Source organism: Aulostomus chinensis, chromosome 24 (genome assembly GCF_037954235.1).
Source record: "Aulostomus chinensis isolate RoL2024-O1b breed Wild chromosome 24, RoL_Achi_v1.0, whole genome shotgun sequence".
In the NCBI taxonomy this organism is placed as follows: Eukaryota; Metazoa; Chordata; class Actinopteri; order Syngnathiformes; family Aulostomidae; genus Aulostomus; species Aulostomus chinensis.
In genome coordinates this window covers 14,800,001-14,821,042 of record NC_141343.1, presented here as the reverse complement: position 1 = coordinate 14,821,042, position 21,042 = coordinate 14,800,001, and the positions used below count along the sequence as shown (strand labels likewise).

The 21,042-nt window shown below is 43.6% G+C and overlaps 1 protein-coding gene across 6 annotated transcripts in view; it reads left to right on the top strand.

The window, feature by feature from the left end:
• Window positions 1–814: 814 nt before the first annotated feature.
• The window catches only part of LOC147238823 (phosphatidylinositol-binding clathrin assembly protein), a 79,413-nt gene continuing 59,185 nt past the window's right edge, over window positions 815–21,042 (top strand). For all 6 annotated transcript variants that reach the window (XM_086197864.1, XM_086197862.1, XM_086197860.1 and 3 more), the window contains exons 1-2: window positions 815–2,007; window positions 20,778–20,920. In XM_086197864.1, coding sequence (XP_086053990.1) covers window positions 1,878–2,007; window positions 20,778–20,920 — 273 coding nt within the window. In that variant the 5' untranslated portion in view covers window positions 815–1,877. The remainder of the gene's footprint in view (window positions 2,008–20,777; window positions 20,921–21,042) is intronic.

The following is a 21,042-nucleotide window of genomic DNA, read 5'->3' as shown; positions in this document are numbered from 1 at the left end:
AGGATTCTGGTACTTTGTACTTTTCAAGCACTTAAACACGCTTGGAAATGTTAATCCCAGGACAGTGAGCCCTGATGACATGATGATCACATGATCGTTGGTCTAAAGGTGAGCTCCTACAATGACATGAAATCTTTTGTTAATATTTCATATTGTATCATTATTTTTGATGAACCTCCAAGTCACTCATCTGTTTACTGTCAGAACATAGAAAAATAAAGAGCCACTTGTTTCATCATTTTCTGTCAGTTGAAAACAAAATGAATGGACTAATAATCAGAGGTTGTGTTTTTTTAAGCAATTTAATTTTAAATTAATTCCAATCGTTAATTCTGGGATCATTTTTACAAACTTTAGAGTTGCGTGTGTATTTATCTCCTTATATGATAACTGAATAATGTTAAACACACACACACACACACACACACAAATCCAACTCCAAAAACTAAATTACCTGATAATGCATGACGTGTATAAAATGAACAACCACAATAGCAGCAACAGACATCAAAAGAAAATATAAAATGAGTACAATTTACAGTAATAATTCTAAGAACTATTGCAATCACAGTGTTAGACTATTTCTGTTGAAAGTTTAATTTTGTACTCGTTGTGATCAGAGCTGATCATCCGTTGTTTGATTTCATACATACGTAAAATAAAATGTAAAAACAGACATTGTAGACAAAACAAAGGAAGCAGCGAAGAGCCCAAAAACTGACACTTTAAATTCCGTGTCTCAGGACATGCTCCTGAACGCATCTCGGTTGTGAGATCAGCTGATTTTTTTACGCTGCCATTTTGTCCGGTGAGAAGCAGCAACCAGCAGCAGCAGCCAGTCAGTCTGTGAGAAGAAACCGCTGGCGAGACTTCTCAGACGGACAGGACAAGACTGGACCGTCGGGGAAGAAACCAACCCATAATGTGGAGGTGGCAACCGGTGGTGAGCACCGACTGAGCCCAAGGACCGTGGAGGCGAGCTCTGGACATAAGGGAGCTGTCATTTTTAACTTGCCGGCTCCGCTGTTCTGTCACCGGGACTCGCTCTCTTGCTCTTCCGCTGCCAGGCAGGCTAGCTAACTGCTGCTAGCTCTTTTTTTTTTCTCGTCCTCTCTCTGGCTCTCTCTCCCCCGGCGAAACGCAGCTTTTCACAACGGGTTAAACTCCACCTGCCCTCGCTGTCAGCTCCTCGGCACCTCCTGAAAAACTTCAAACAATGTTCCACTTCTTTCCTGGTTACTTTTTACACCCAAGGAAGGGTTCCACACACACTTTACCACGCGACCTGTAAGAAGCTAAGCTAACAAGTTGACGTGGAGGAGGAACTCGAGATTTTTTTTTTTTTTTTTGGAGGAGGGGGGTGTCTGAGGCTGTGATTTCACACGGATAATTCCTGCTTTTCTCCCCCCCCCTTTTTTTTTTGTTCAGATCTTTTATGTTCTCTTTATAAATTATTCTTACTGCTCTTCATAACTCGGGTGGTAAACTAGCTAGTTAGCTATGTTTATTTGTGACCAGAAAGTAAATTCAGGTGTTTACAAATTCCACAGTGGGACTCTTTCCTGGTTTGAGTGCTGCAGTGGAAACATTAGCTAACACAGACTAGATAGTTAAGAGAAGTGTTGTCAGACAGACAGACGGACAGACAGACAGATAGATAGATAGGTAGAATAAACAGTTGCCAAACAATTTTTAAAGGGTCCATCTGTGGGGTTTTTTTTTGCGACCCGAGGAGGCTGCACAGGTTCCTGCGCACCTGAGGAGACTGTTGACCGCCTCTTGACGGTGAAGTCACGCCGTGGGGAGTTGATCCACCGATCGGATTGTTATTTTAGCTGATTGAGCTCACACACACACACACTGATACAGCAGAAGCAATGTCGGGCCAATCGATCACGGATAGGATCGCAGCAGCCCAGCACAGCATGACCGGCTCTGCCATCAGTAAGGCGGTGTGTAAAGCCACCACACACGAAGTCTCTGGACCCAAGAAGAAACATCTGGATTGTGAGTAGATCCTTAGCCTAGCATTCAGGCTGCTGGGGTGTAATACTGTAAATTTGTTGTCCCCCCCTGTGCACATCGTGTCACTGGAGTTAAAATCAACATCATTGAAACAACGTGGTGCCTTCAAATGAACCTGGAATTTGCAAACACAACTTGTGAAATAAAAGTGTAGAAAATTTGAACCCGCAACGTCATGAACACCACAAGAAACGGCCGCAAATACGATAAGCTCAAGGCTGCCGTCATCCCAAAGTGACGTTCCTCTACAGGGGAGGGCGATGCCAACCTCCGGGTCAGCCTGGAAGCGAGCATCATCAGGGGTTCCCCAAACCACTAACCAGTTGGATTTCTACATCGCGTATTGGATTATTGCTGAGACTCAGCTGTGCGATGAACAATCAACACAAACGAATCCAAATTTTATGATGTTTGAATGTCAGTATGATTGATAAAAGTGTAAGCTAACGTTCTGCTTCTGCATGTTAAATGTCCACAATTGTCAACTTCTGTCGTCTCACTTAGCTGCTTGTTAGCAACTGCTAAAGAATGCAGCAGCGGTAGCAAATATTCACAGATCAAACTGCAAGTTAGCGTTGGCGAAACGCTAGTGGAATTTTTACATTGAATTTTGGATGAAACTTGGAAACGGGCTTTCTGGCAAACCGGCTTTGGGACTGGCATATTTTGTTCCCTGATGATGTTTTGCAGCCTTCACCAAATCTGTAGAAGTACACGGCCAACGTTATTCTTCGAGGGAACTCTGCCGTAAGGAGCAAAAAAAAAAAGCCCTCCAACATCATCTTGACTTAAGTTCATTTTACTCAGAGGTCTGCTTGAAAGTTCCAACAGGGAGCTTTGAAATTTCGACCTCTGGAATAAAGTTGAAACGTACCGTGGGCTTTGGGCTTGACTTTTTTTTTTCTCGCCATGATGGCATTTAATGCCCGAGGCCACCTTTCTCTCTCAGTAGCTTGTGTTAACCTAGCACCTCCCAAAGAAGCGACGTTAGGGGCGCCAAAACTGTGGAGCGGGATGGACGGCAGGTAGCGAAAGCGAAGCACAAACGGATACGTTCTAGCTTCAGACAGCACGATCCCAAGGGTTGCATAACTTCTTGGATGTTTGTTGATTTTCGAAGTCTTTCCAGTGACTCTGTTGTTTTAGCTCTACTTAAAAAGATCTTTTAAAAAATGTAATGTTAAGAAAACTAGAGGGCAAGTTTGTAGAGTGAATATCTGTAACTATGGCAAAGTTTAAAATCAGTGCTGTTGTGGCTGCTGGTTCTTTCCTCATGCTACACCCCTCAAACAGGTTATTTGAAAATTGACCTGACCTGTTTCGTGTAATCCTGCAAGGTGACGACGTGGCAGCAACAGTTTATTCTCTGAATTTGTGTCTCGTGACCATCAGCAACCGGTTGAGGAAAGTTTTACCGCCGTCTCTCCTGTTGGGCGGATTTCAAGGCGACTCTGAAGTAGACAAAAAAAAACAAAAACAAGTGGCAGAAGCACCGAAAAGCAAAGGTTTTTCATCACCTAAAGGACAGATTGTGCTCAGCTTGTGTTCAAGGAGAGAAGAAGACAAGGCTGTGAAAGCTCACGGTAGAAAAATCACAGCTTTGGTGGCTTTTTATGTTTTGGGTAAACCTCTCGCACATCGAAATCACTGGCGTCGTTCCGAGAGCGGAGATGGCGCCACGCTACTCCACCTGAATGTAATCAGCAAAAGCAAAGGGAGCAAATGCCTGCTTCTCAGTGGGTGTTGGAATTCAGAGACACTGATTTTCATGGCCCGTTGGTTCTTGGTAGTGATGTGTAGAATGAAGCCAGGAAAGGCCAAACTGAGTCATGGTGAATGTGAAAATGGTGCTGGTGGGACAAGAAGAACGAGTCAGGGATGTCTTCGTCACATTTCTCTATACCTGAGTCATGTCCGATACTTGCTCTATTTACTTCAATGTTGGGTACAAATCTGACACTTAGACATGGCAGCTGTTGGCGGTTCAACTGTTAGGGTTAAGGCCTGGTGTTGTCGGGTTGTCCGTCTGTACCATTCTAGTTAACCTTCTATATCAGTAAAACCTTGGGGGATTTAAAAAAAAAAAAAACAATTTGGCACAGAAGTCCAGTGAGACTCGATGTTTAACTGAAAATATGTTGGTGGACTGAGGTCAAAGTCACTGTGTCAGGCACATGTTGCGGGTGCCTTAACCTGCGGTGCCGTATTTCTGGCTTTACAGGATACCTGACCCAAGTTCTAAAGGTCCCAGTTCAAAAATATCAAGTCCAGCCAGGGGTGGCGTCCCTGTCAAAAACCCAGACTGAAATTCAAAGACTGAGAGAAAAATAGACGCCTTCTGGATCTATGACGTGGTAGTGTTCGTCTCTTCGTCTGTGTAGAGATGTGTTCTTTTTGCCGTCGCATTGCGTGCCATGAAGATACTGCCTCATGCTGAGTCCCATGAAACATGCACAGAACACCAGGCAAGCTGAAGTGGACTGTCCAGACCAATGCGGCCAGGATCTAATTTTAAAAGACTACTCTGTGATTTGTATTTATTTATTTATTAATTTATTGCTGTATAGTCTTTCTAATATCAATCTGGATGTGCCAAGTAGCGGAGTTGGGCTGGCAGTCTGAACAAAGCTTAGGTTAAAACTGCTTATGCAGTGGAATGTTGCTGAGTAGAACCCGGCGGTCTTACAGGAAGGCAATGCTTTAAACCTACAGGGCCGAGGGCCACAGCAGAATCCAGTAACGACCTGATCAGATGTTGATTTTTGTAGGTGACACCGATCATTTGTATACATTCTGATGGGGACACAAGCACATTCCCAATGTCCTGGTAGACATCAGTGGGAGCAAGTCAGGTTTCTGAGCTCTGTTTCTGGGAAGAGACTTTGTCGGTATGGGATGCACATGTTTTTTCAATGCCTGAGCTCAGCTGCCTCACATCCGTCAACTCCTCCTGGCTCACAAGACTCAGCTGCTGACGTTCAACAAAAGTCATTTATTGTCTCCACTCCTTTGTGAACTTGGCCAGACCTTAACAGCCAATGCGCCACGTCAAGCTTAATAATTGCGGGATATCGATTTCTTAGCAAGTGCAACAACCTCTGTGCCATTGGGGGGAGTTTTGTTAAGCAGTGCTACATGAGAGCCTGGTATTTGTACATGATTTGATGATCATACCATGAAGGTAACAGGGTGTCAAGTACAATGAGGAAGCAGGAAGAAGGGCAGCTTATAAGTTGGGTGGTCATTCGGTCAGGCAGGTTGTCAATTGGCGTTGTTGAGTAGCTGTCTGGCAGGTAGATTGATCGTCACTCAGCCACATTTCCAGCCATCTGATCTGACCAGTCAGTAAAATATTGAACACCAGCTGCCAGGTGTGGCGTCTAGTTAGCCGCTCACTCAGCTTTCTACATTCTACACATTCAAATGACCCTCCAGTGACATGAAGACAAGGCTCTAATTGGTCTGAACCCGGTACATGAAGGAAATATAGTCATGTCGACGTGTGTGCTCCTACTGTGTGCTGAGCTGAAGAAGCACAGTACAGTAGAGATTCAGGTACTACAGGGAAGAAGATCCTGCAGCTGCAAACCTGTCACAAAAAACAAAAAACACCCCAAGATAGGTTGTTTTGTTGACTTCCATTCATCTACAAAAACACACACAACCATAATCACCCACCCCCTACCCCCTTGACTCAAATTCACTGCAAGCAGCTGTGGCTGTCTGACAGCAAGCTGTGAATGAGCTCACCGGCGCATTTGCATGTATACCCAGAGCCAGCCGTGAGTGTGCAAAATGGGTGTGGGGGGGGGGGGGGGTGAGGGGCGGGGGTGTTGCGGTGTTAGCTGGAGCAGCAGTGACATTCATGCACCAGCAGCGAAAAGAAGTACCGTTTTAAAGCCACTTAGTTTCATGATTAGGACTGTCCACCTCAATTAACCCTGGCTTGTGTGTCAACGGCAGTCCTTCCCGTCATTTTTGAAACCCACTATAAACCACTCTATTTATGGAAATTATCACCATAAAAGCCAAGGAGGGGCCATTAAAATGGGCTGGAAAAGGTGTGTGTTTGCAGGCACGCCTGTGTTGCGGAGGTGAGGGAGAGTTTGCGTTTGATCCAGCCTTTAGAAGCGGCCGAGTGATTGTCATGCAACACATTTCTGAGGCAGCTTCTTTCCACTTTGGCGTCATTGAACTGCTGATTGTTTCGCCATCTTACAGCAGTTAGAGAGTAGTTGTGACACTCAAAGTCAAGTCTAGTTTCCCCTCCACCAGCACTCTGTTGTCATGGCAGCAAACCAGGCAGGCAGGCAACTGGCTTGTGTTAAATAGACTTCACTTGACAGGGGAAGTTGAGTGGTGAAATCTGCCATAGTTGTAGTAACGGTGCTGTTTTTACAACCTTGGTCATGCAGTGGAGCTTGCGCTAATTGAGCCGGTTTGCCCAGGTAACCTCCGCGCTGCCAGCCGGGCTACCTGTAAAGATGCACGTCATGTGTCATTGATTCGTTAGATCTATCGTAGTGTGATGACTAGCTTGCCAAGGCTAACAAAACCTAGCATTTCCTTGTCATTTTAAGCATGAATTTGAATCAAACATGTTAAGTCACAACCTTCTTTTGGTGATGTAATTGCCAGATTTTAGATAACCGAGTCCTCAAACCTGGAAAGGCATAGGTTAGCGTTGTTGGACTTAACATTAAGTTATAAGTAATTTTTGTGGTTTTGCATGGGTTTTTGGATTCAGGCCTGATATAATAAATGTCATTAACATCAGATTATGCTATTTTAAGTTTTTTTTCCCCCACAAAATACAAGCCATCCCCAATGAATTTCAAAGCTTTTCATATTTTGAAAAATGGCAGACTGGGACTGCAAAGGTTGTCACAGACAGAGGTGCTAAGCTAGTTGTGCTGACATAGAAGTCTTTCATCTGTGGTAAATTTAACCAGTAGCATAACAAACAATTGCATTTATGCTTCAAAAAAGCATTTGCGAAACAAGCCGTGTAAGTCTCGAGAGCTTTTGTTTGCCACGGACCTCATTTTATGTTCTAAATCCAAATGCAACAATCCTATCGGCTTTTGTTTGAGGGAACCCACAGAGATGCTAACGACCAGGTTGGCCTACAAAAATATGTCATCCCTGTCGTGCACCATTAGGTGCATTTTCAGGGTCTTTTCTACTCAGTAGCTTTAATCCAATATGCCACCTTGTTTTTACCAGCTGACTGAGCTCTGCTGCCCCACATACCCCTCGACATCATGTCGTGTCGGGCCAAACCTTAAAACTAGGTTAGACTTGCATGACAAATTGATGTGGTGTTGGAGTAGACCTTCATCCCAACCTTTGACTGGCTCTGTCTGCGCATCTGTGTGCCTCTGGGTTAGTTCAGGAGACAAGCTGAGGGCCTTTTCATATTTTTGGTTCTGTTTCAGCTTTTTGGGGTTTCGACTCTTTGAGTTTACATATGGACGGGTGCCCATAGGTCATCTTGGCACATCTGGCCATTTTGTTCCATAATGTGGAGCACATACAAATCTGAGTGTGCAAGAGCTGCTGATGACTCATTAGATGCTGAAATCACATGAAACACAACATCCTTCGGCAGTTGAAAATTGAGCCATCAAGGCTCGCCAGTGTCCAACTGTGTGACGGCGATTTTGACCTGTGATTCATCATAAATCTTGTTCGTCTGTGAGCTTCAAATCCAAAATGCTGCTGTGCTGTTTTGTTTCTTCTTCAGTACAAGGTGGATTAAGCTGGTACACCAGACAGCACCAGTAAAACCTGAAACTGACCCAACACCGAACAATAGCTAGAGTGTCGTGTGCTCAAAGAAGACATGAATGATGAATTTAAGCTGGACTTGCTGTGGAGTCTGGATTTACTGCTCTCGCATTACGCTGTATAGACGCATTTAATAATTAATAGCTGTCCTCGGAATACCACTGACAAAAACCTCCAGAGAAGTGAAAGGGCTCTGTGCATTTTAAGGACATTAAAGGATAGAGAAGTCCTGCTTTACTTCCCGCTATTTCAGTTGCATTGATTCCAACCCTGATAGAGCAGCTGCTGGGTGTAGCTGGTTAACTAACGTGGACGCCCGTGTTTTAAGTGATGTGAGGTGAGTCTAATGCTATCTAAACAGAGCAGGACAGCCCCTCCCTGGCTGCAGAGCTAAGATAGGCCCAGTTTAGACTACCAGGCAGGAAAACGGCTTATTGCTGACTGTCTGGATACGTCTGTTTCAAGTGAAGCCCAAGGGAATGCATGTGGAGAGAGGGAGAGCGAGTGTGTGTTTAAGCTTGTACTGGGAGTACTGAATCAGTTACAAACATGCCACACACTACATAGTCAGTGAATATGTAATACCATCTGTGCACTCGTGTAGTGATTGAAGGAACAAACCTACAGTACATTTGACAGGTCGTTGCATGAACAGGTCAAATTCAACAGCACAGAGGACGCATAAACAAACGTCTGATACGGTTTATAATACATACACATATAATACATGTATGATGTTACACATTTCAGTATCCGTACGTTACTTACGACACCGCTTAAAGCCACTAAAGCTTTATTTTTCATTTGTATGCAACTCTTTGAGTCAAAACATTTGTAAATAAAAAATCACTTTACACGTAGCCTTGCATAGCCCAACGCTCTAACACTGCATCTTAACGGCTTTCCACCGAAATAAACCAATAGACCTGCCCTATTTTACGGTCCGACCCCTCGTCAAACTAAATGTTTTTGGTGTGGTTGTTTTAAGTCACGAGAGGGTCTGGAAAATGGTAAGGTGCTGCCACAGCTAGGATGGGATTTCTTCCCATTGTTTTTGCTCATCTTTCTCAAGTAAACCACACAGAGTTGATGTTCACAATGAAGGAAGTGCCAGATTTAAATCCTTGCAACAATAAGCTCTGAACAGAAGCTCTCTGGAAATCAGGTCATGGGTGCTGCTATGTTTGGCTCACTCAGCGACTCCTGTAGTACGATAAAGACGAGATGGCTGAGGAATCGGTTCCTGAGTCGGCTGCAGCTTTCAGCGTACATCATTGGACTCTCATTCGGATTCTTTTCTAATCCTAAACGCTAAGATAAACAGGATAAACACACCAAGCACCAAGTTTGGTGAGTTCCTTTTGCGTCAGCAAAGGCCTTGTAGGCCATGTAACTTGAATATTTATTTTTCTTTTAGGCCATCAGGCTTTGATAAATGTCCAATCTTGTGCTGTGATTTTTCTGGTTCAAATTCAGATGCACTGTACTACGCAGAGGAACCACTGAATTTACATTCCACTGAGTGTTAAGTAATGACAGTATATGGTTTGACAGGCTTTGTCTAACGTTAGTGTGTTTGGGAACATTCAGTGCGTCTGTTCCTGCCCCGTCCTGATGTGGGATTATTTTTAGCAGTGTTCTCTCCTGTGCCTTTGGCTGGGTTCAACCGCTTGTACTCTACCTGTGTGCATGTGCGTCTGTCTGACTGCCATTCTCGCAACGTTCCAGAGACACCCTTGCAGAGAGTTCAGTCCTATTCACTTGACAAGATTTCCCCAGTCGACCCGTAGTGCAGTAGGAGAGGGAGTCTGTCTGCATTTCACTCTATTTATTTCTGTGTGACTAAGAGAGACGGGGACACAAAAGAGAGGAGAAGCCACTCTTATTTAAGACCTCACGGGCAAAATTAAAGCTATAGAACTGGAGCAGCTCTAATAAAAGACCAACTTCTGGTGATTCTCTGCTGTTTTCTACCATATTCATTTTCTTTTCTCCTCAACTCTTGTCTCCCTCCTCATCATCCCACCTGTGCCTCTACCTCTTGCAACAAATATGACCAATAACCTAACCACTATATGGCTCACACAGGCATATCTCCCGATATAAGCGCATCATATGCGGGTCTCTCAATGGCAGGAATTTAAAGTCTAAAAATGCCAATGCCATTCTCCAGTTTGTCATACAGAGACCTGTTCAAAATTTCTGATTTATTTCTGGGTTTTTGGGCCTATGCCACTCTGTTATGCTAAGCTAAGGTGTCAACAGCGTCGTATTTAAGAGACAAATAAGACATTGTTATATCATTCCTTTTTAACTTCAGGTAAAAAATAAACTTTTCTGCAGCCCTGTCGGATGTCTGTTCTGAGTTATAAGGTCAGAGCATTGGTATTGGCGCTGATCTGTGGAGGCGCTCCTACAATCTTTTCACTTCTCTACCTCAAGTACTGTTGGTCCACTGGATCTGACCCGCTGCCACTCGGTTAAAAAAACACCGGCTGTCCGGCTCCCACCTGACTGCAGGGGGCATGGAAGGATTATATAATGACATGGACACGTGAGGGTTCTACTTCAACTTTGAATGTAGGTCTGAGTTGTTTTTAATTGACTGTTTTTATGTACTGCACCATGGCCCCTGGGGGCACCATATTTCATACCAACCTTTTGCATAACCTTTGAGAACAACAAACACACCGAGGCGGGTAAATAAAAATGCAATTTCTAAGTTATGAAGACTGCCATTTCACTCCGCCAACATTTCCAGACGTTGCTAAAATATTCTCCAATCTCACTTAAGTGACAAAAAGAAAAAAGGCCATCATCCGTCTTCGTTGTCCTCTTTAGGCGGTGGCACAGCCTAAAAGCAAATTCCTCCTCGTCCACATAATCACGTGTTTCCTCATAGCCAAAAAGGCAATTTCATTCTTCACTGGTGTTTTTGAGCCTTTTAGGTGACAACGGAATCAGACAATGTATTTCTGAATATGGCTGATGCGAGCAATTACATGTAACAGGTTAGCTGGCATTTAGTTGTTTCTGAAAAGCTTTACTTCCCCTGTCCACGTCATGAAACAAGACTTGTCTTTTTATATTCTTGAAGGTGCATATCAAGGTTTGCTGTGTGAGAAAACACTGGCTTAGTATTTATGGAAGGCCAAAACGGGAAGCTTTTCAAATTTAGCTGGCTTACAATTCTTCACACTTCTCTATCCCTCTTCTTATCAGGAGGATTTGAGAGGGGAAGAAAGACAGAGGGAGGGGCGGACGGGGAATCCTCTTTTGAGACAAACCTTTTCTACAGCCCCCAACGTGGAGAGAGATAGAAGAGAGAAGGAAATTACTCGTACATGCCAGACAAGGTGCTGATACTGCGGAGTGTTAATCTTTAGCAGATTGGGGCCACACTCCTCCTGGTGCCTTTAGTCTGGTTTCTTATCCATCTGTTGGTGTCTACCGTTCAGATTTTGAGAAGAGTACGTCGACACTGTGGCACAACCGTTGTTCAGTTAGTTATTTAAGATTGGCAATTGCAACTTCTGAGATTGTCCTTCAAATGAATGAGACCTTCAACCCCTGTTTTTAGCGAGTCTCTGCGGAAGTGTTCTTGACAAAAGCCCCTTTTTTTTTTCCCTCCAGGGATTTAGGAATACCACTGTAGGAATGACCCAAAGAATTTTACGCTTTGATTATTTACACAGAGCCAAACCATGTGGTTGTAATGCTCAGGCTTGATGCTACAGATGGGAATTGGTTAAGATTTTATCCATATCGACGCCATTCGCAATTCTGGCCTTTGAGCTGACTTCGGTTCCTGTGAAATTTTCAGCAACAGAGTTGGCCCTCACAGATTTTCAGCAATTTTATTGTCTCTTAGTCTGAACACAGTGCCGAAACGCTGACGTGTCGGCCAATAACATTTGAATATAGTCAAAACGTTGCTCCACGACTATTCCTTCTCAATAGAATGATATCACTGTTATGAAACCAGGAAATGTCAGGAAAAAATGCTGGCATTGATTAAAAAAAACAATCCAAAATTGATTAGTTTGGAGCCATACAGTGGTGATTCTCCGAGTGAACAATATCAGTTGTCAAGTACCATCCGTACATGTCAGTGTCAGTGTTAATAGTAGCTAATAACCCCATTCTAGCTGACCATTGTGCACTGGGCTTGTTAGCCAAACCTCCCTCCACTGCTTGGAACGAGAGCACCCTGCCACAGTCATGGAATATGTGGAAGCCAAATATAACTGTCGCAGGTGGTGCTAAGTCATCAGTACATGGGCGGTTTCTCAATCACAGAGTGAAACTATCTATACTGGAAACTTAACCTTCATTCATACCTTTACAAACAGATAACCAAGCATCCCCATTTTGTGAACCTGATCTTTGTCAAAAACCTGCGTTCGTCAGCCCTGTAGACCTTTGACCAACTCAGAGACAATTCTTGTGAGATCAAAATTTTTTTAAAAAAAATCAGTGGATGTGTCTTAGTCCTGCTGCAGATATTATAGCTCTCAGCCATTTTCCTTCACACACAATCGCATATTTCGTATGATCGTTGAAGGTTTTTCTCAATACGCTCTCGTACGAGCAAGAAGAAAAGCCCCCAAAAAAGATGCTCACTGACGAGGGAAGCATATGGCAAACCAGTGAAAGCCACTTCAGAACATGAAAGGAGGATGAACCGTTCTAATCACCCTCTCAGGTTTAACCTCTCCTGACTAAACACACCTAACGTGAGATATTATTTTACTGTGAACAGTCGGTAGCTCATTGAAGTGAGAAATTGCTCATTTTGGCATTTATTTTTTGATTGGGATGTTGCTCTGTGTCAAATTTCTTTGTTCGTTTTCATCATCTTCAGTCTCCCTCCTCGTGTTTCTCTTCTGTCAAGTTCAGTTTGACGAAAAGTCTCAGCAGAGTTTTATCTTGGTCCAAGAGAAACAACCGTTTTAGTCTAGTTTGGGCAAATTTGGAAGGGAAAAATAAAGGTCTTGGCGGTGACTTCAGGTTTTTGGGTATCTGATGTTGTCTAAGTCTTTGGTCTTTTGACTAAAATGCTGTGGAGTTTTAATTTGATCGATGTTAGATGTGGTTGCTGTGGAACCTGGATTCTTCTGGCGTCTTTATTTGTTACCAAAAATGTCTGTCAGCCTCATTTTAGCGGACGAAATCTGAAATAGGTTTGCGGACAAATATTTTCAGTCTCTATGGAAGATGAAATTAATGCTAGTGAGACTAAATGAAACCAATAAATTGGATCTAACGTCTTTGCTGGGCCTATTTGTGGCAGGAAGGACGGAAGGGTCGATCCTGGGCAGCATTTCATGGTTACATGATCGTCTACAGTTGTGGTACCTCAAAGCATTTTGAGACTGAACTGTTTAGAAATATTGTCTCCTTCCACATATTAAGGGCCTTCAGTGCAGATTTGTCCAGAAAGATTTCCTCAGTAGCCCCTTTTTAAGGAATTCCAGTAACGTGAACCTGTCCTACCCTTTGGTCGTCTCTGGAGGACGTGTGGAGGGATGGAATGCGTCAAACTCATAGAGTAAGACAGAGGTGTCAAGTAATGCCTTACTGACAAGTTTTAACCACATTGTTTAAGTAACAAAATGACATCCCAAATCTGGAGGTGGAAACTCAACGTAACACTTGCTCAGTCGCATCGACGGAGTGCAGTTTTCAGAACAGTTGGACCACCATGTTGACTCTGCTTCAGGGGACTTTGATCGAGGACTCAAAGTTTGTTTTGAGTCACTGAGTCAATAAAAGTGCAGTAACGGAATTTATGTTAGGGCAGTTGTTATGGCGAACTTTCACCCACCCAATATCTGCCATACGTCAAGTCAATATATTTGCATTGACTTAAAGTCAACCTTCACTATTAAATGAGTTAAAAGTGATGCAATGACTCTCCTTTAGCTCAGTTTGGTCTCCACCTCCTCATCAGGGAATTTGTAGATGTTTTCAATTGAAATTCGTACATTTTTGGGGATCCCCCATTTATTCTCCTTAAAAAGAGGAAAAGAAAACATAAGTGATTTTTATATATCTATATCTATATAGATAGATAGATATATAGATTATGAGTCCTGCCACTATTAGCAATATCGCTAATGATTAAATGATTATTATTAACGGTACCGTTACACCCATAACTTTGTCATTTCTAGCCTGGCTATCGATCCTGTGTGGCTGAAGAGGATTAAGTACAACAGAACAGATTGAGAGAAGGAAATGTATCGTAGCAACAGCTAATTAGTGACCATTTATTATTAGTAACATACGCACTGGATGAAAACAGAAAAACCTTGGTGAAGATCAATGCGAGTTTTTTTACGTTCTTGTTTTATAACAAGCTTGAGGTACATCCGACAGACAATGAGATGGAAAGCAGGCCAGGGACATGAGATGTGGTGTAATGATCAGAGGAGAGGAAGATTGAGATGAAAGTGGGTAGGAAGCAGTGGTTTGTATGTGTTTGTGTGTGTGGGGGGGGGGGGGGTATCACGGACTTAAAGGTGGATGAAGCGTAGAGAGGCAAGCACAGACTGGCGGTAACCAGCTGGGCCAGATGTGATCTCTGCTGTAGCCTTCTGCCCTTCTTCCTTTGCTTGATCTTGACCACCTGCTCTCTCTCTCTCTCTCCCTCTCCTTCTCCCTCTCCCTCTCTCTCTCTCTTTGTGGAGTGGTCACAGAGAATTTTTTTTGCGGGCAATTTAGATTTTTTTGAGGCCACGAGACCCAGCTTTTTCCCTCAGTTTAGTTATTTTGGGACTACAGGATTTAACTTCTTCCCTCAATGTTGGTGTCTAGAGGCCAAGTGATAAAAGTCCCACAAGTTCAATGAATTGAGCAGAGACGTTGTATCGCTGCCTCACGCTCTGTGTGGCCGCAGCAGCATTCAGCAAATAATGTGATGGAATAAAGAGCGTTGATGAACATCCCTCATCATCTACTACACCAGGGGTGTCAAACTGGTCCAGTACAGGGCCGGTGTGGCTGCAGGTTTTCAATCCAACCAAGCAAAAGCAACACCTGATCCAACAAATGAGCTGTGTGGACACAGCTTGATTGATTTAAGTTGAATCAGGTGTTGCTTTTGGTCAGTTGGAATGAAAACCTGCAGCCACACCGGCCCTGTACTGGACCAGTTTGACACCTGTGTACTACACCCATGTGGCTCTGGCGAACACGCAGATTTCCTCGTCACATGGCTCTGGGGCTCTCGCGCTGGTCCCTTGGTACAAGGAAGTGTCTGGTGGTCTATTGTGGCTGAGTCGAAGGCTGCGGAGGTCAAGAGACGGCTGCTAACAATGGACCTCAGATCGGGGAGGAACAGAGAAGGTCACTGTTAAGAGTGAGGTCATATTTACCATCAGTCCTCCCACGTGTGCCTGGGAGTGTTATAGTCAGGTTGCTCTTAACACTTCTCCTTTTTTTCATCTTAACTAAACAATATGTTTTCAACAACTATGATAACTACTTCTTTTTTTTTAAGAATTACTGCTTTTTTGTGTACTGCGAATTAATTGGACTACCACATACTATTATTCATCTGTAAAACAAAGACATTAATGAACAAAAGCAATGTCTTTGTAGACATCAGCAAAACTTTGATGTATTCTAGTTGATGTTGGTCATTTATATTAGTACATTTGCATAAATTCATGTATATGTTGGATATAAAGATACCAAATGGAATGAAAACCTTTTTTTACCCATCACAAGGCAGGAAGAGGGACTTATAATAATTTAGAAATGTTACTAGGGTTGCAAAATTATCTCATTTCTAAATAATGAAGATGGTTCCACATTTTTCATCAGGGAAATCAGCTGCTACAAAACAGTCCTCTTCCTTTCTCCCTCAGCAAATTGCAATGTGAATTTTCAAGTATCGCATTCGAAAAGGTTGATGGAGTGGCCACATTTTGTAAAATGGTAGCTTTAGGTCCTTCCAAGAGGAGTAAATGTGAAAAACAAAAGCTGGAAGCCCTTTTTTGGAATAAGCTCCGTTAGGTGGATCTTTGTGCGTGACTAACAAGCTGTTTCAGCCACTGTTGTACAGACAGTCTTCAGATACACTGTAATGTGGCCAGTTGCACTAAAGAACAACTACAATTTGGCCATCCCAAAGTCCTCAAGACCTTGGTCCATTTTTGGCTGATAACCCTCCTTCTTCTGCCATGCCTGGATACCGTTGCCTGTATGGCCGTCTTCTGCCAGCAAACCAAATCAGTCTTTGGTAACACACAATGGACATTTTGCAGTTTGCTTAGAATTTGCTTGACAATTAAAATGGAAATTCAACTGGCTAGTCAATGGCTAACTGGGTCTCAAAGTGGGGTTACAAGACAAGATGCGGCCATCACTGTCCCCTCGCTACAGGATAAAAGCCAAATCAGAACAGGCCAGTTGTGCAGCCTTTGATTTACACTTGCTGTTTGTCAAGTTTGGCTAATATTGGTTTCCCTGTCACTCCTCTATTGTCGAACCATCGTGTCGTACGCCAGCACCAATTTGCTCGGTCAGATTTCGCGTGCAGCTAATTGCTCACAGAATTTGGAGGTAGAGCTCGAGTATTGTCGATATTATTATACTCATGTATTTTTCCATTTGCGGTCAGAAGAATTGCTCAGGCAAGGAAACAAACTCAGACGTGTTTCTGCTGGTGAGCGCGTCAGGAAAGAAAGAGGTGATAGGGAGAGCCAAAGAGGCTTGTTGAGGTGGATGTGCATTCCTGCAAATTGTCAGTATCAGGAGACACTCATGTCTTATTACGATGTTTTGTGGGACTCTCTCCTCTTAGTCATTCATCTCTTTCTCTTTGTAATCATGTCTTCTGTTTCGACCTTTCTGTTTTGACTCCTTCCTTATATCTCTCTTTTCATTCTGTCTCTGCTTTACCCTCCTTTATTCTGTTCATACATTTGCCTCTACAGCCTTCCCTTTCTGGTCTGGGATCAGTGGCATCTAATGCTTTCCACTCTGCCTGATTAAGTCAGCACATGTACCCCCTCTACATTAACACACACACACACACACACACACACACACACACACACACACACACACACACACACACACACACACTACTTGTCCCTACAGACCTAATCAGGTCTGCTCTTCGTTTCTGCTCTCACACCAATCCAGACCTAATGAAAAAACATGAGCTCTTTTAAAAAAGAAGGCAAGATGGACTGAGGGGAGGACAGACGGAAAGGAAAAGGTAAAGCCAAAATCAAGGAGATTGAGTGGACCCACTGAATACACAAGCGTGGCATTTGCACAGGCAACTAATTAATCAACAAAGCCGGCGGTCGCTCTTAATGCCTGTTTCCAGTTGAGAGATATCAATAGAGTGGCGTAGGAATGAGTCAGTTGCTATTGTTGTGCGTCCATTTCCGTCGTCTCCAAGTCAATGGGCTGTAATGGGTTTTCAGTTAAATACCTGAACAAAGGTCTGTGGTCCATTCAAGCTCAAGACCTTTTGACATTTTGTTGGATGTAGGACTGCACCATTTTTGCTAAAATCTAATTGCGATCATTTTTACATCATTGTGATCATTTTCATTAAGAACCCATTGAATTGAATATGGTGTGATACTTTTTGATGATCTGTTGAATATTATGTATAAGCGGGACATCTGCATCACCATAGTATTTCAAATAAAATGGTATTCTCGCACACAAATAACCTTTAGAAAATATTGCACCTTCCTGGTATCTGGAAATAGCAGCAAAGCATCCATACTACTTATCCTTTTGGGGGTCGTGGCAGGGTTAGCGGGCTAGTGCTAACATGTCCCAATATCAAGGGTTGCTAACAAGTGGCTAAGGAAGACTGAGGAAGTTGTTGTGGATGTGAAACATAGCACTGTAGATAAAAGCGTGAAGTTAGTTGTGTCAACGCTGAAGTCAAGTTTAGCCGATGGGGTTCCTTCATACCTTTACGTTAGCCTTGTTCTCCCAATGCTCGCGTTCACGCTTCTAAAATCATAAAATTGGTGATATTTAGTGAAGATGATCTGACTGTCACCTCACAGCAAGAAGGTTTCGGGTTCAAGCCCTGGCTCCAGCACGGCGTCTTTCTGTGTGAGTCTCCATGTTCTCCCTGTTCCTGCGTGGGTTCTCTCCTGTACTCCGGCTTCCTCCACAGTCCAAAGACATCAAGAGGGACCAGGTTAATCCAGACTCTAAATTGACCGTAGGCGTGGCTGGGAGAGCCAATGGTTGTCTGTCTCTATGTTGGCCCTGCCATGGACTGGTGACCTGTCCAGGGTGAACCCCACCTCTCACCTGAAGGCGTCGGCCCCCGGCAACCCTTATTGGATGAGCAGTATAGAAAATGGATGGATGGATGGATCTTTGGAAACAAAACTTTGCTCAACTTTAGTTTGCTCTGATTCACTCATCAAATATGCAAAAATTCATTGGCTCTAAGTTGTAGAGAACCCACGGTGATACAAAGTTCCTGTTGGACAACAAAAGTACACAATCATTAAGGCACAATGGTAGTATACAGGAGAGTCAGACTAACAGAAATTAGGACGTTCGGTATTAAAAACAGCTGTTCGGTGGTGAAGTGGTTAGCACTGTGGCCTCACAGCAAGAAGGTTGCGGGTACGAGGATCGATCTTTCTGTGTGGAGTCTCCATGTTCTCCCCGTGTCTGCGTGGGTTCTCTCTGGGTACTCCGGCTTCCTCCCACCGTCCAAAGACATGCAATTGGGGACGAGGCTAATTGGATTCTCTAAATTGACCGTAGGTGTGAATGTGAGTGTGAATGGTTGTCTGTCTCTGTGTGTTGGCCCTGTGATGGACTGGCGACCTGTCCAGGGTGAACCCCGGCTCTCGCCCGTAGCCGCTGGGATAGGCTCCACCCCCCCGCGACCCTTAATAGGAACAAGCGGAAGAAAATGGATGGATGGTATTAAAAACACCCAGTTAATATTCAGTTCACTGTAACATCCCCCCTCAAAGGACTAAAACAATCTGCCAATCAATATGTAAAAAAAACAAAAACCTACAGTTCAGCTGTTTCTCAGGTCTGCTGTCAGTCTCACCTCTAACTGCTGGTAAATGCATGTATTGTGCTCTAATGTTCGTTAACCTACACTCATTTGTTTTGACTAAATAGCCTCCTGTCTTGTGTATTGTGTGTGTTGTACTTGGGGGGCGGGGGGGGGGGGGGGGAGGCACCATGCCGAGTGAAAGATGGAGAATCGTGCCGTACATTGCTGTGTTTTGTAACTGTGTGTGTGGGGTGGGGGGGCAAGTGCTTGAGTGAGATAATGCGTTAAGTGAGTGGAGGTAGTAGTGAAGGGCTTCAGTGAATGAGTGTGCGCACCAGACATGTGCACGTACATGCATCTGATTATGATGATGAAGTCTCCCGATGGGACTTTTCCGGCTACAGTCCTCCAGTCATCGTAATGAGAAGCTGTTTCCGTAGTTACCAGGTGTAAGAGCCGGCAGCTCATAATGTCCTGTGGTGAAGAACAAAGGATGAGTGGAGAGAGAGATGGGATGGCAAAGGAATGAAAGGAGTGGAGGATGCCAGAGAAATGGAACAAACAGCCTGACGTCTGATTTGACTGGTTGATTTCAGTGCGTGTGTGTCTGAATTGGATGGTTCAGTGTGTATTACACGTAGTAGAGACACTGAGGCTTTTTGACAAGCTCGGGGACCTCAGCAAGAAACAGTTCAAATCAATCTCTATTTAAGTGATAATTGCATCGAGGCAGTTCGGGTCAGAGCCAGAGACTTCATGAAATGAGCGGACGAAGCGAGCGTGACCTCCGCCATCGCTGTGTAGGCTCCTGTATGAAGAGCGGGGCGTTCTTTTAGTCACCATCCCACTGTGGCTGGGACTTGTTCCAAAGCAAACTTCATCATCATGTGCAAGAGTATTGTCGTAGTAGGGCAGGGCAGTTAATTGTATAGGAATGGACATCAAAAATTTCTTTGAATTGAATTTTGAAACAAATTGTTGGAATCACAGTTGGCATTTGGCAAAGGCAGCATGTAGGCCTGATGTTGTGCACCAAATTGTTGTCAGTCAAAGTAAGCAAGAGCAGATACTTTCATCCAAATCTGAATTAAAATGATTATCTTTGTCCACAAAAGTTGGGAATTTGCACAGAAATCCAAGATACCGAATGTATATTTTCACATTTTTGCTAATTTGGATTGAATTTCGAACGTGTCTTTAAAATGGCGATTGGGAGCAAGACTGCAGAGATTGGAGCAGACTTTAAAATGTCATCGTACAAAAAACAGTGCACTAAAGTCAGTTATCAGCGGTGTTGTGCACTCTTAGCATAACGTTAGCTTTGAACAGCAGTCAATGGCATGCACACTTTAAAAGTGATACAAAGGGGTACATTTCTGAATATTATCTTGCCAAAAAAAAATGTCCAAGTCTTATAAATTTACTTGACACAAAGCAGATTTTTTTCTATCTTTTTTTTTTTTTTTTTGGCGGTAATTTTGGCAGTCAGCCTATGTTAAAATCCCTTTGGCATTTGGTTGAGAGATGCTAAACTTCAGGTTAGCCTACAACAATGCCCTAGAAACCAATTCAAAAGGTGTTTGCTTATCTAACATAATAGCGTGTGACCCCACCAAATCCAGTTTCTGAGACTGCAAGCAATATAACCAACTTTATATTCTTGAGCACATCAGTTCAGGGAAGGAATGAACCTTAAACTGCTGCTAACAAATCTCTTGAGAACAGAGAATAGGGTGAGACAGAGACGATGCAGCTGAGTGAAAGCTGGTGGAGGAAGAGGAGGAGGAGGTTAGAAAACAGCTAGCACCTGTCCACACTTAAGAATTCAGCTCAACTGTTTGTCCTTGATACTCCTGCGCCTCTTAAATTTTCTGTCCGTGCGTAAAGAGCAATTTGCTAATGTTCTCCGTCAAACCTTTAAAAGCATTTCCTCTTTGTTTGGCAGATTTGATCCACTGCACCAACGAGATGAACGTGAACATTCCCCAGCTGGCGGACACACTCTTTGAGCGTACAGCCAACTCCAGCTGGGTGGTGGTCTTCAAAGCCCTTATCACCACACACCACCTCATGATGTACGGCAACGAGGTGGGAGGCTTCAACGCACACACACACACACACACACACACACACACATACACCCTCCAGCACAGTCAATCAACTGGCTATATCAATAACTTACACTGTTACTCAGCACCGGCTCACCCACA